This window comes from Gopherus evgoodei, chromosome 9 (genome assembly GCF_007399415.2).
Source record: "Gopherus evgoodei ecotype Sinaloan lineage chromosome 9, rGopEvg1_v1.p, whole genome shotgun sequence".
In the NCBI taxonomy this organism is placed as follows: domain Eukaryota; kingdom Metazoa; phylum Chordata; order Testudines; family Testudinidae; genus Gopherus; species Gopherus evgoodei.
The window spans coordinates 86,046,683-86,061,302 of record NC_044330.1 but is presented as its reverse complement, the minus strand read 5'-3'; the positions used below and the strand labels follow the sequence as shown (position 1 = coordinate 86,061,302).

At 48.2% G+C, this 14,620-nt stretch overlaps 1 protein-coding gene across 3 annotated transcripts in view; it reads right to left on the bottom strand.

Moving 5' to 3' along the window:
- The window catches only part of LAS1L (LAS1 like, ribosome biogenesis factor), a 59,936-nt gene extending 47,079 nt beyond the window's left edge, over positions 1–12,857 (bottom strand). Inside the window, exons 1-7 of one of the 3 annotated variants that reach the window (XM_030575432.1) lie at positions 12,659–12,857; positions 12,200–12,296; positions 11,194–11,222; positions 10,921–10,990; positions 9,036–9,117; positions 6,711–6,905; positions 2,709–2,755 (exon numbers count right to left, since the gene is read on the bottom strand). In XM_030575432.1, the coding sequence (XP_030431292.1) occupies positions 2,709–2,755; positions 6,711–6,905; positions 9,036–9,117; positions 10,921–10,990; positions 11,194–11,222; positions 12,200–12,296; positions 12,659–12,816 (678 nt within the window). In that variant the 5' untranslated portion in view covers positions 12,817–12,857. Of the gene's footprint in view, positions 1–2,708; positions 2,756–6,710; positions 6,906–9,035; positions 9,118–10,920; positions 10,991–11,193; positions 11,234–12,199; positions 12,297–12,658 lie in introns of all 3 variants that reach the window. The other 2 variants (XM_030575430.1, XM_030575431.1) reach the window with 2 other exon arrangements.
- Between the last annotated feature and the right edge of the window lie 1,763 nt (positions 12,858–14,620).

Below are 14,620 nucleotides of genomic sequence, written 5' to 3'. Positions count from 1 at the left end.
AGCTACTGAAAAATATTACTTTACGGAAATGGAGATGAAGAGTTCTCAACAGACTTGATATATGTCCAATGTAAAGACTCCCACTGGCTTCAATCCCTATCTGAAGGTCTTCTAAGGTGCCTGTCACCAGGGTATCTCAACTTGCTTCACTAAGGCCACGTCCAGACTAGGGTATTAAAATCGATTTTAGATACGCAACTTCAGCTATGTGAATAACGTAGCTGAAGTCGAATTTCTAAAATCGAGGTACTCACCAGTCTAGACGGCGCGGCATCGATGTCCGCGGCTCTCCGTGTCGATTCCGGAACTCCGTTCGGGTTGATGGAGTTCCGGAATCGATGTAAGCGCGCTCGGGGATCGATACATCGCGTCCAGACTAGATGCGATATATCGATCCCCGAGCAATCGATTTTAACCCGCCGATGCCGCGGGTTAGTCTGGACGTGGGCTAAGGACATAAATATCATTATTGTTGTTTTAAAGAGGAGGAAGTTAAGAAACTGAATTATTTGCCGCAAATCACAAAGCAAATTAGTGGTAGAATTTCGGTAGAAGTAGAATCCAGGTCTCCTGACTCCCAGCACTATCCCTATCAACTGAACTCCGACACAAATACAGCAGGCTAGCTGATGGAAAAGCTGGACTGAAGATCTTAGACAGTTTTAAAATGACTGATATCAACGAGCTTCTAAAGGATTTAAGTTCAATAATTAAAAATACATTGTTAAGCACCCTTCAGGAATAGAAAGGCACGAGATTTGCAGAGACAGGTTTGGGGCTATTACATATGAACACAAATAACCATGCTGCAATGTGTAATCATGTCAGAAGCCACAAGAAGCCCACATTTCTTGCTCTCTGCAGTGAATCCATGACTGATTTGCTTTGATGAATCACACAAGACAGTACCAGGAGAGAAAAGAGCACAGCCAGGCTCCATAACAGAGCTCTCTCTTCATCAGCAATGCTCACAGCCCCATCTACAGGCCATTGGATGAACTGCTACGCCACTGACAATACAGTGCCTTCACACTTTAGATAAGAAATGGAACTTCTGAAACTGACAAAAATCACCTAAGTTTCACTCTACTACTACTACTAGCAGGACTGCAAAGCAGCATGGGCAGAAGCATCAGAAGTACTGGTGTGACATTCCTATGCAGGTTTTTCGCCTAGGATGATTTTAAAATTGCTGGGGAGAAAAAAAGAGATTCCTATAATTACACATAAGGCTAAGATTTTGTCATGGTTATTTTTAGTAAAAGTCACAGGCAATAAACCATAATTCACGGAAGCCGTGACCTGTCTGTGATTTTTGCTGCTGTGGCTCTATGGTTCCCCTCACCACTGTGGTGGCTGGGAGCTGTGAGGTTCCTCCTCTCCCTGTGGCAGCCGGAAGCTGCAGGGCGACCATATTTCCCAAAGAGAAAATGGGACACCCCCCGGCCACTTGTCTGAGGTGTCCCCCTTTCCTTCCCCCTGTGCGAGGCTGTCACCCATCACTGGAACCCCAAGGAGGTCCCCCTCAGTAGTCTGTCACCTGTCGCTGGAACCCTGCCAGGGCCCACTGGCTTCCAGCTCCAGAGTGCCTCAGCCCCTGGGGCTGAAGCAGAGAATGTCATGGAAGTCACGGATTCTGGGCTTGTCTACATCACAAAGTTGCAGCGCTGGTGAGGGGGTTACAGCGCTGCAACTTAGGAGGTGTACACATCTGCAGGGCATCACCAGCGCTGCAACTCCCTGTTTGCAGCGCTGGCCGTACTCCCGTTTTGTCTCGGGTGTAGAGGATCCAGCACTGGTGATCCAGCGCTGGTAATCAAGTGTAGACACTTACCAGCGTTTTTCTTGACCTCCATGGAACAAGCAGGTATCCCAGCATACCTGAGGAAGCCTCTCTGGTAATCAAGCAGGTCTCCTTCCCCGCGGTTTGCTCCGGTGTTCTCCGAATCCCCCCCCAAGCAGGTCTCCTTCCCCGCGGTTTGCAGGGGGGTTCGGGGAACACGAGAGCAAACCGCGGGGAAGCAGGTCTCCTTCCCCGCGGTTTGCTCTCGCGTTCCCCGAACCCCCGTGCAAGCAGGTCTCCTTCCCCGCGGTTTGCTCTCGCATTCCCCGAACCCCCATGCAAGCAGGTCTCCTTCCCCGCGGTGTGCTCTCGCATTCCCCGAACCCCCGAGCAAGCAGGTCTCCTTCCCCGCGGTTTGCAGGGGGGTTCGGGGAACGCGAGAGCAAACCGCGGGGAAGGAGACCTGCTTGCTCGGGGGTTCGGGGAACGCGAGAGCACACCGCGGAGAAGGAGACCTGCTTGCAGGGGGGTTCAGGGAACACGAGAGCAAACCGGGGAAGGAGACCTGCTTCCCTGCGGTTTGCTCTCGCATTCCCCGAACCCCTCTTTAAGCCGCCCAACAGCGCTGCAGTGTGGCCACATCTAACACCACTTGCAGCGCTGGTTGCTGTAAGTGTGGCCACTCTGCAGCGCTGCAAAATTGTAGATGTAGACATACCCTCTGTGACATAAACCAAACCATAATTATATGTGAACTGAAACTTCTGATATAAACTAGCCAATCTTTCACACAGATATTCCAAGTCAGGCCTTGCAAGGCATGTCAGTCTCTCAGTCTTTCCATGAGATTTGTTAATAAAGCACAGAAGCAGTTACATAGCAAGGAAAGAGGCAGCACTTGAAGAGTTAATCAAATTGCACTTACCCCAAACTGCTGATTTTTGTAGGACACCAGCAGCTCTCTGACTTTCTCTAGAAATAAATACAATTACATGGTTTAAACAACAGGTAATGAGGAGCTAATATAATTCCCATTTCACACAGAGAAATGGAACCTTCCTATCTTTAAGGAACTAGTGAGCTATCCTCTCCAAAATGACCCCCTTGGGCAAGCAATTTACATACTGTTCAATGCTTTCTCAAGGCCTAAACAGTGAAATGCAGAGATTATATAAATCCATACCTGGCAATTCTTTGATTATACTAGATTAGCAGTTCTCAGTCTCTTCAGTTCAATACAGGAATTGCCATACTGGATCAGACCAGTGGTCCACCTAGTCCACTATTTTGTTTCCAACAGTGACCACTTCTGGATGCTACAGAGGAAGGTGCAAGAAACCCTGTCATAAACAACTATGAAATAACCTGCCCATAGGAAGAGACGTCTTCTATACCTGACAATTAGTAGTTATCTTGTGCCTTGAAGCATGAGGGTTTCTAGCCCTTATAATTCTGTTTTAAGTCCTATGTAATGCAACAGTGGATCTTATAAACATACAATCTTTTTGTATTCCTACTAAACTCCTGACATCGAGGCAATATTGTGGCAACAAATTCCACAGGCCAATTACGTAAGCCAAAAAGTATTTCTTTTCATCAGTTTTAAATGTTTGTCTACCTCTGGACCTTGTCTGTTTCTATTGCATCTCTGAGAGAAGATGACCAGAAATGAAGATAGTGTTCTGGCTGAAGATGTAACATTTCTTCCTGCATTTGTTATCACTGAGTTTTATCTGCCATTGGGCTGCCTAATCACCTAGCTTTGATTAGGTCTTCTTGGAATTCTAGTTTCAACTATCTTAAACAATTTAATCATATTAGGACATGTCTACACTAGAAACGTGAGTCAACCTGCTAGGTCAACTTTCAACCATCACAGTAATTGCTACTATGTCCAGACTACCCTTCTCCTGTTGGTGGTGTGTGTCCTCTTCAGGTGTGCTTCCACCGACATAAGAGGAACAGTGTGCTCTCAGCTCCACATGTAGCTTCCTGCTGGGAACCCAGCAGCTGCCCTGAGCCTGTGGGGATGGGAGATGGATGAGAAAGGCAGCCAGGCTCCAAGCAGCAGGGAGCTTCCTTGCAGCACCAGGGCTCCCCACAGGGAGTGGGAAGCCTCCAGTAGAAGCCTGGCTGGCAGTAGGGAGCCAGGTGGGCACAGCCCAGCTTAGAGCAGGGAGCCCAGGCAGCAGCTGGGCTAGGAGCAGGGAGGAGCCAGGTTCCAAGTGGGGAGCAGGTGGGCACATGAAGCTATGAAATTGACAGCAATGACAGTCAATAGCCCATGTAAGTTATGCAGTATCTACATGGACACTGCATCACCCTAACTACACAGACATAAGCCCCAGGCCTCTTGTGGAGGTGAAGTTATGATGTTGGTATAGTGGAGCACTTACATCAGCAGAAGCAAGGCTGTAGTGTGTACACTGACATAATTAGGTCGACATAAGCTGCCTTACGTCGACCAAACCCTGTAGTGTAGACAAAACCTGAGTCTCAAAGCATAAGATGTTGGCTCCTTCAGCCAATACCTTCTGTCTCCTGGTCACTTTACACACACAAAACCACCAAGTAATGTAGACTAGGTTCACAACTGAGAGGCAGGGTCTGAAAGCAGACCAACTGATTAAAAAAAAAAAATTTAAGGTGAGAAGGGACCATTATGTTCATTTAGTCTGACCTCCCGTATTAACACGTCATAGAATTTCACCCAGTAATTCCTGAATCAAGTCCCTAACTTCTGGTTGAGAGAGCATCTGTCTGAAGCTCTATTAGATTGTGACCTCTAGATTCAATTTCATGCAGAGACTGATATACTGATAAACCATGCACCCAACATTCTTCCTCTTAACCTAGTTTTTTCAGGAGGCATCAGAATGATTCTGCTGTGAGAACTGCTTCTACTTTTTCAGCTACTATTCACTACTCAACACGTCCCATAACTATAATACTGTTCAATTACACAAAACTGCTACTGATCCAGATCTCTTTTCAGAAGGCAGAAGAGCTGATTCAATAGAACATAACATAAGAACAGCCATACTGGGTCAGACCAAAGGTCCATCTAGCCTAGTAGCCTGTCTACCGACAGTGGCCAATACCAGGTGCCCCAGAGGGAGTGAACCTAACAGGCAATGATCAAGTGATCTCTCTCCTGCCATCCATCTCCATCCTCTGACAAACAGAGGCTAGGGACACCATTCCTTACCCATCCTGGCTAATAGCCATTAATTGACTTAACCACCATGAATGTATCCAGTTCTCTTTTAAACGCTGTTATAGTCCTAGCCTTCACAACCTCCTCAGGTAAGGAGTTCCACAAGTTCACTGTGTGCTACGTGAAGAACTTCCCTGTATTTGTTTTAAACCTGCTGCCTATTTCATTTGGTGACCCCTAGTTCCTGTATTATGAGAATAAGTAAATGACTTTTCCTTAGAAGAAGAAGGTAGACCAGGCTTAACAGCATGTGTCTGCAGATAAACACGAAAATGCAGAAGAGAGATAGGACTATAACTGAAATTGACTAAAAATTCCGTCTTTAGAGAGGTGACTTGGTGACTTAAGCCAACAGTTAGACAGACACAGGACTAGAAAAAAAGAATTAGAGTGACAGACAACTGAGGTGCATCTGATCTGCTGGTGTCCTCTCTCTCTGAAGGTGTATCCTGCTACTAAGAGGATTGATGACATATACCTAGGGCCTGATTTTTTTTATTTTATTTTTTTTTAAATAGAATGGACTCCTATTTTGCACTCAGTTTTATGGGGGGCCAACTGACATCACTTAGAAGATTATCTGATCATGCCCATTCAATAGAAAGACACTACAGAGACCCCTGGACTAAATAGGTGATCTAGGCTTTTCACAAGTGTAGTGTGGAGAATGGCAGAGTGGAATTTGGAATTAACTCTTAGATTTACAGTCAGGGGCTTAAACCTGATTTGATTCCAAACGAATACATATTACCCTTATGGTACTGGGGTTTCCACTGCTAAGAACAGTGATTGTGCTGAAATCCAGACAGCTGGTATGAAAAGAGTCAGACCCACCAAGAACCATCAAAGCCCCAAACAGCAATTGTACCACCTGTGCTAAGGGAGTGTAACAGGATGGCCCACCCCTTTAAGGTCCAGGAGGCCCAGAGCTGCCAGCCCTGTTTAATTAGCCCCGCCCTCCCACACCTGAACTGGGTGTAGGACTTAAAAGGAAGAAGCCCAGCAGTTATGGGCTGATTGTAGAGAATAGCAGAGTCACAGAAGTGGAGCTAATGCCTGTGATGAGTCCCTAGAACAGGGGGCCAGGCTTCAGGGAGGCAGAGAAATGGGAAGCTGAAAAGAAACCTAAGAGGGACAAGAGGTTCAAGATTTTCGGGAGGAGAGTGCAAGGTTCTTTGCAGCATTTAATTCAGTGTGTGATTTTGGATTTCTACTGAAGAACCCAAAGAGAAGCTCTGAAACTTGCTATTTTGTGAAAGAAGAATATGACTATTAAATTGTTTGATTTGGAGGGACTTTGTGCTGACCCAGGGCTAAGCTGAGCAAAAGGACTTTGAAGAAGCCATGTGGGAGAAGCCAGCTTGGGGCCCGACCACTTACAGCTGGACTTCAATACCCCAGAAGGGCATTAAACTTTAAGTGACCTGGCTAGAGGATTAGGACATGGAGGACTCAGACAGAGGCAGGCCATCACAGGACCAATTAAGTGACTAAGGGGAAAGCACAGCAACCCCACACCTCATCACAAGGAGATGCCAGCTGGTGAGTAACTTCTGTGCAAGGGATGCTTGCTCTGGGGGCGGAGCCTATAACAGGGAGTATATCCATCAAGTGTCAGCAGCAGCGCTTGTATGTTCTCTAGGCTTTCAGCTACTAGAAGAAGACAGTGATCCAACTCGGATACTCTGTCACTGTTTCCCAGACACCCACCATGAAGCTCCTTGTGTTTCTGATAGCCCGGTGGTTGTGGGTTCTGAGCCTCCTCTGAGTCACTGTCCACCTCTGTCTCAGTTGCTGCTGTCTCCATTTCTTCATTCTGCTCTTCTTCACATTCTCTAGCCAGACTATTACCCAGTTGACGGCTCCAGTATGTCCGCCGTAGCCACTCCAGCACCACATCACAACCTGAAGGCAAACACAGCAACACACACTTTTGTTCCCTCTTTATCCCCGAGAAATTCACTATTTATTAGAATAGAGCAGGCACTTGCTTAATCTGCATTAGTGACTAAGATCTTTTGAGAGCTACTGAATTCAGAGATGAAATAATACAAACGCTATGGATAATGTGACCTGCTGCTAAGAAAGGAAGTATCTTCTGACTGGACAGCCAAGACACAAAGACAGTCCCGGGGTTTGTCAGCTGTCACCTTGTTAGATTCTAAATCCAGATGACTTCAGTCCAAGCATTGGAAGTCTTGAAAACTGATCAGATTCTTGTACTGTGTCCATTACTGTAGTATTCAAGCACCTAATTATAGTGTTTGTTACCTGTGCGAAGACTAAACATATAATTTGCCTGAATCTTTTTTCTAGTCACTATCTCACTGCTATAACCACTTGGAAGAATTCAGCATCTACTCCAGCTTAGACCTGTGGTTCTCAACCTTTTTGGGCTCAAGATCCATTCGTAAGTGTTTTATCACCTGTTGAGACCCAGTAAATAGTCTGGGGGTAGAGGCCCTGGGGTGGCTTTAGTCAGGCCCTGCCCTCCTGGAGGGGTGTGTCCTGTCCAGCACCCACTCCAGTGTCAGCTCCTGTGCTGTGGGGCTGGCTGGGCTTTGCAACCTCAAGGGTTGCAGCACTGCTCAGGTTTGGCCCCATCCCTGACTGGTCCAAATTTGTGAGGGTGGAGTTGTGACCTGTCTCATGGGGTTACAGTGCCACTCACTCAAATTTGGTCTACCTGGACTGCTGTCGTCATGATGGCTGGGCCAGACCCGAGTGGTGCTAGGACCCCCAGAGGTTACAGTACCTGGAGTAGGGAGGTGAGCCCAGCCAGCCTGTGGGACAGGAGCTGCTACCTGACCTTTAGAAATATTCTGGTGACCCAATTTAGGGTCCTGACCCAAAGGTTAAGAAACCCTGGATTTGATAAATTGTCTTCTAGCAAAAATCCCTTTCTATCTAGCACTTCAATAATTAAATCAAAGTTTGCAGACTTGGATACATACACTTAGACACTTGGGCTGCTTACGCAGAGGTGCTGAAACTCCAACTTCAGTGAGACTGATAGTGGGTGCTACCAATTCTGAGCACTTCTGAAATCAGAGCTCTTAATCTAAGTCCCTCTATGTAGATTTAAGTGCTAGAATTTGAACACAAGTCCAACAATCTTGTTTTTAAATCTATTAATTTCTGCTTTACAGGAGTAATCCCAGCACCCTTGCCCCACTCCATCAGTAAGGAATGGCTGACAGAAGTGGTTCTGGGGCACTTACAACATGATGCCCAGTTTTCAGTTACCATAAAATGCTGCCAGCTACATTTGTCATTCCTTCCCTTAAAAGCAATGGATCCATAGTCCTTTCCCTCCCTTCCTCCACATCCCTTTCAGTTGGCTTGTGAGGCTTTTCAGTTTGATTCTTATCTTAAGTTTTAGATTCTCCCTTTCTCTTCTCCCAAAACAGGAAGCTTTGGAGGGGAAGGGCCTGCCTCCTTCATTCCCTCAGTCTCTTGACCTCTTTCTCCTTCTGTGATCCTTTCACCCACACCACTCTGCTGTCCCCAGCCTAAGGCCTCATTTCCCCTTTAGCCGGGTAACTGTCTGTAGCATCCCACTTCCCAGATTCCCCTTCTCTCCCACCACTCCCCCAACCCCAGTGACTGTCCCCCTCCAGTCACAGGCATGCCTGTCACATTCATCTGGCAAGGTCCTTCTTGCCAAGCCCTCTGGGGCTGCTGCCACATCTGTCTCTACATTGACCTCTCCTGGGAGTTTATGGATCTGCTCTCTGCTACCATGGTAGGGTGACCAGATGAGAGGGAGAAAATATTGGGACACATGGGGGAGCGGGGTGTCCACCAGTGGAGAGCAAGAAAAAAAAAAAAGGCAAGTGTTGCCGGCAGAGTGAAATATTGAGATGTCTGGTCACCCTACGCCATGGAGACAGCAAACCCATGTCTAACAGCACCACTTAGTGGAATACTGAGCACAGCACCTGGCAACAGCAGCAGAAATACAACAACCAGCAGCTCCCAGAAACATAAAGGCTCCTTAGGTACAGACTGCGCCTGTGTGTACCTGCCTCTCACCTTTTCGGCAGGCAACTAGCTGAGGCAGTTTCCCATGGGTCAGATCGTGGCGAAGGTCCACAATCCAAATTGGGATGTTCATCTTGGAAAGAACCACAAAATTACTACACAAGGCATTGCATTTAATTACAGCCAGACATGCAGGCAAACAACCACCCAGACAAGACAGAACTCAGAGGAGAGTAAAAAAACTCCTCCCAGCTGGTGACATTCTCCTATGCAATCCTGGCTGCCTAGAACAGCCTTCCTGCATCTGTGCCTCATGCACTCTTCAGTTCATTACAAGCCTCAGCTGAAGGTACTGTCTCCTGTACCTTCACCTCACCATTTCTCTCCTTCTGCTACTTGTGACTTTAAAGTGACACAACCATTTCTAAATCTAGTCAGAGTTAGATGTAACTTCAGATCATACACCAGCCCCCAGTACCAGTTTGTTTTTTATACTCAATTACAAAATAAATGTAAGTATATTTCCTCTCCCAACACTTTGTTAGAGACCAAGCCCAGCAACAGGGGACGGTCACTGACCGAGAGAAAAACAGTAAAAACTGACTGCACAAAATACACTGCAAGGAATTCTCCCCTTCCTCATCTTTCCATTCTCAGGATTGAATGTTACATGCAACAAGGTAGATAACACTTTCCAGACAGAGGTGTGATTTACACCAGGGTCCCTTTAATTACACAAGTTAATCCTGTGAAATCTTTTGAGTCAATTTGTTTTAAAGACATTACAACATTATATTCAATTCTGACTTCCCTTAAGAATAAGATCTGACGGGGCAGAGAGTTGAGTATTTTGATGATTGTTTGTTTGGGTAACGGAGACATTTTATTCTGTCCCTGAAAATTAAAGTGGTACAGACGCATGAAAGTTAAATATCAAAACGGACATGGGCCCTGTGCGCAAGGCCGGGTGGTGCCTACAGTGTAGTCTCAGAACTGACAAGATGAGCATTTAACTAACACTTTCATCCCTTCCCCTGGAAACTGTTCAATAATAGGAAGGACATCACTACTACAGGAGTTCTCTTGCCATTCAGCTCAAGTTTCTTTTGCTTAATTTGATCCCATTACTACAGCTGGATCCTGAGCTTTTGTATTCATGGTGAGGGGGAAGAAGATCCACTTCTCTCCTCTGAAGCTATCCAGCTCAAAAGGAGACAGAACCCAGTCACACCAGTGTTGCACAGGGATTATGGCTGTATTAGCCATTGCTCTCCAGTGAGACTTCAACACTGGGCTTAAATTCAAAAAGATTTTATACTAGCTCACATCTAGCCACAGCTCAATATCCAAGAGATGCACGTACATATATATTTTTTTTTTGGATGGGGGGGGGAGGAGAAGAGGTGCTATGTGTGTGTCAGGGAAATCCTTATATTCAGATCTGTGTGTCATCTTAGAAATAGGTTCTCCTTGCTCCCCAAACAATATTCATGAAAATAATTCCATTTAGTAATCCTAATCAATATTTTTTAGATGTAAACTACTTTGAGTTATAACATTTCTTAATTGCTCAGATTAGGGTGGATTCTGATTTAAATTAAAGCATTTTAAATCACCACACACAACCTTGCTTTAAATCATGTTTTAGTTTATTTTCCTAAAAAAAGACTGACTTTCAGTTGCTGGTAACCATGAAAATGTTGATTTACAACTAAATATAATCTTTATACTACATTTGGTACTCTTTCACCCCGACACCACCCTCCCGAGGAGGCTGTGTACTTCCTCAAACACTAAATCATTTTAATTGGCAACAGCTAGGCAACAAGTAGCCAAACATTTTAACATACAACAGATAAACATCACTGACAATTAGACATCATGTATGTTGTCTACATGCACATGTAAAGCAGCAAAGAACTCTTATCAAAAGTACCTCTTTAGCTAGTCGTCTCAGGGGAATGTTGACAATTTTCTGCTTCCGCTCTGTGATAAGATTCACAAACCTGTGCAGAGGTTACAAGCAAGAGAATAGTATTTCAAAGATTAAAAACAGCTATCAAAAAACCTGACGCTTATGGGGAGACTTAACCCCCACATTCAACTGGGCTATTGCTCAAGGGAGCTACACAATGGAATTGCTCAAGAGTATACTGCACTCCCCCAGAGTCTATCCTTTTCCAACCGTGCAAAGACTTTTTAGTCTTACCTTACAAGAGCCAGACCATATGAAAGGACCAGTTCATGAGATCTCATATTGCCAGAGGTATCCAGGATTTTACAGCGAATCAGATCTGCAGTGCAATCCACAGCTAAAGGCATTCTGTGCCCATACCTAGAGATAGGGAAAGCATGATAAACATTCTTATACCATTCCCATTAAAAAGGGGGAAACTGCAAGAAGTTAGTTGCCTTAAGGTCTTTCTGCTGGATTCATATCATAGTCCATGTAAAATATCAGTTCACAGCACAAAATCACTGAACATTCTCCTTATGAGCAGAATAAAAGTAACTTGCAAGCATTGGATGGTGATGCAGTTACACTGAGGGGTTGGAAAAACAGGGGTGCTGTGAGCCAAGACCGAGGTTGGCAGTTCTCTATAACTTGGACAGTAGGATTAGTGTGGGTTAGAATTGAGGTGTACTTCCAGAGTTTCAAGGGAGGTGGTTCCCCCAAGAGAGCCAGCAGGGAGTGCTGCAAGTAAAGGCTAAGGTGCATCAGCAGAACTTGCACATGTGGGAACTGCATTTAGGATCACAAAGGGATTCTATGGGTCAGGATTAACATTGCAGGGACACCACCATAAAGGTCACAGAACTGGAAAAATGGGGGCATTGCAGGTCAGAACCAAAATGTACTATTGGAGCTGTGTACAGTGATCAGATGTGCCAATTTTATAGGGACAGTCCCAATTTCTCTGTCTCTCTCTTATATAGGCTCCTATTACCCCTTCCACCTCCTCTCTTGATTTTTCATATTTGCTGTCTGGTCACCCTAGAGCCATGGGGTGAAGAGCAGGGGCCATGTGCCAGTCAGAGCTGATGTGGATTGGCAGAGCTGCAGAGGACGCAATGGGGCTGGGCCAGGGCTGATGAGCAGGGACACCTGGGAGTCAGGACTGAGGTGTGAGGTTGGAGCAGGAACTCAGGGGCACAGGTGTTGGAACTAGGGGTACTACTGCACCCCCTGGCTTGAAATGGTTTCACGAAAGGACCAGTTCATGAGATCTCATATTGCCAGAGGTATCCAGGATTTTACAGCGAATCAGATCTGCAGTGCAATCCACAGCTAAAGGCATTCTGTGCCCATACCTAGAGATAGGGAAAGCATGATAAACATTCTTATACCAGTCCCATTAAAAAGGGGGAAGCTGCAAGAAGTTAGTTGCCTTGAGGTTCTCCTGCTGGATTCATATCCTAGTCCATGTAAAATATCAGTTCACAGCACAAAGTCACTGGCCACCCCCCTGGGCAGAATAAAGGATACAAGTGCTGGATGGAGATGCATTGACACTGGGGGGGTCGGGCGAGTCATGGCTCTCAGCACCCCCGGACAGGGCCGCAAGTGGCAGGCGCACTCAGCCAGACGCTGACAGCCGGGGCTACCGCCCGGCCCCGCCCGACAGGCTCCCTGGGGCTCTCTGGAGCCAGCCCCTCCCCCGGCGCCCCCTCACCTGCTCCGCCAGCCCGACACCCGGTCCAGCGCGTCCCGCTGCAGCCGGCAGTCCCCGCAGTAGAGCCCCACCATCACCTGGTCCCACTCGGCCTTGCTCCGCCAGGCCACCACGCTCCGTCGCGGTGGGCGCTTCCCGCGGGCCCCGCTCCCCGCCATGTGGCGCGCCCGGGACGCACCGCAGCCAGCCAGCCACCTTTTCCGCGGGGCCGAGCCCGGGCTAATCAAAGCGGAGATGGCCGCGAGCTTCCGCCCTCTTCCATTGGCTCCTCCACCGAGCACGTGGCTGAGGGCGGGGCCTAGCTCTGGGGTGAGGGGGCGGGCGCGTGCGCACTCGGCTGGAGCGGGCCGTGCAGCGTCCCCTAGCAACCTAGTAGGTAAGCGCCCGACTGGTCCCGCCCCCAGCATCCGCTTGTGCTGGGGCGCCGAGCGCGGCCCGGCCTTCCCCCGCGAGCCGCCTCCCAGCCTCGTGTCCTTCTCAACCCGGCCCTCTAGGGCCGGTTCAACCCCCCCCCGCTACCGCCCCAACCCGCCTTCCCCCCCCCCGCGAGTTTTGAACCAGCCGCTGGGAGCTCCTTTCCCCACCCCCCGCTCATGGGCCAGAAGCTCCTTTTCCCCCTCCGCTCCCTGACTGGGGAGCGATTCCCCCCCCCTTCTCTTCGTAGTGGGGAGCATCCTGGTCTTGCACCCGCCCGCTTCCCCAGCGCTGCTGTCCGGTGTTTCCTTGGTCCCTCCAGCTACCCAGCCTCCTTCCTGCCCCAAAGGAGTATCCCACTGCTACCTGGATCATAAGTAAAATAGCTTCATTTCCTGGCTCCAAGCCCAAAAGTACTCACACACTTAGGGCTTGTCTACATCACAAAGTTGCAGCGCTGGTGAGGGAGTTACAGCGCTGCAACTTTGAAGGTGTACACATCTGCAGGGCACCACCAGCGCTGCAACTCCCTGTTTGCAGCGCTGGCCGTACTCCCGTTTTGTCTCGGGTGTAGAGGATCCAGCGCTGGTGATCCAGCGCTGGTAATCAAGTGTAGACACTTACCAGCGCTTTTCTTGACCTCCGTGGAATAAGCAGGTATCCCAGCATACCTTAGGAAGCCTCTGGTAATCAAGCTGGTCTCCTTCCCCAGCTTGCTCTCGCGTTCCCGAACCCCGAACAAGCAGGTCTCCTTCCCTGAGGTTTGCTGGGTGGTTCCGGGAACGCGAGAGCAAACCGCGGCGAAGCTGGTCTCCTTCCCCGGTTTGCTATCGCGTTCCCCGAACAAGCAGGTCTCCTTCCCTACGGTTTGCAGGGTGGTTCGGGGAACGTGAGAGCAAACCGCGGCGAAGCTGGTCTCCTTCCCCGGTTTGCTATCGTGTTCCCCGAACAAGCAGGTCTCCTTCCCTACGGTTTGCAGGGTGGTTCGGGGAACGCGAGAGCAAACCGCGGCGAAGCTGGTCTCCTTTCCCGGTTTGCTCTCGCGTTCCCCGAACCTCCCTTGAAGCCGCCCAACAGCGCTGCAGTGTGGCCACATCTAACACCACTTGCAGCGCTGGTTGCTGTAAGTGTGGCCACTCTGCAGCGCTGGCCCTGTACAGCTGTACTAATACAGTTGTAACAACCAGCGCTGCAAAATTTTAGATGTAGACATGGCCTTACCCTGTTTTGCTGGCCAGATCCCAGCCCATACCCTTTCCTCTGCCCCATCTCCGCTGTTTGGCTCAGTTGGGGGTGTGACACATTGGCAGGGGGAATGTTGATGCTAGGTGGTTTGGGCCAGCACAGCTCGGGCAAGTGGCAAAACCAGGCAGCGTGAGCCTGCTTCATGCATCCCGTTTTCAGTTTAGAGAAATATGGTCACCCCAACTCTTTGGGTTTCACAGTATATCAAGTTTCTTGAAATAAATTTTAAACTGGGTTTACACAGAGCCTCAGGGGCTTGTGTTGACTCCAAGGACTCCCTTTATTCCACGTCTAGCAAAGTGG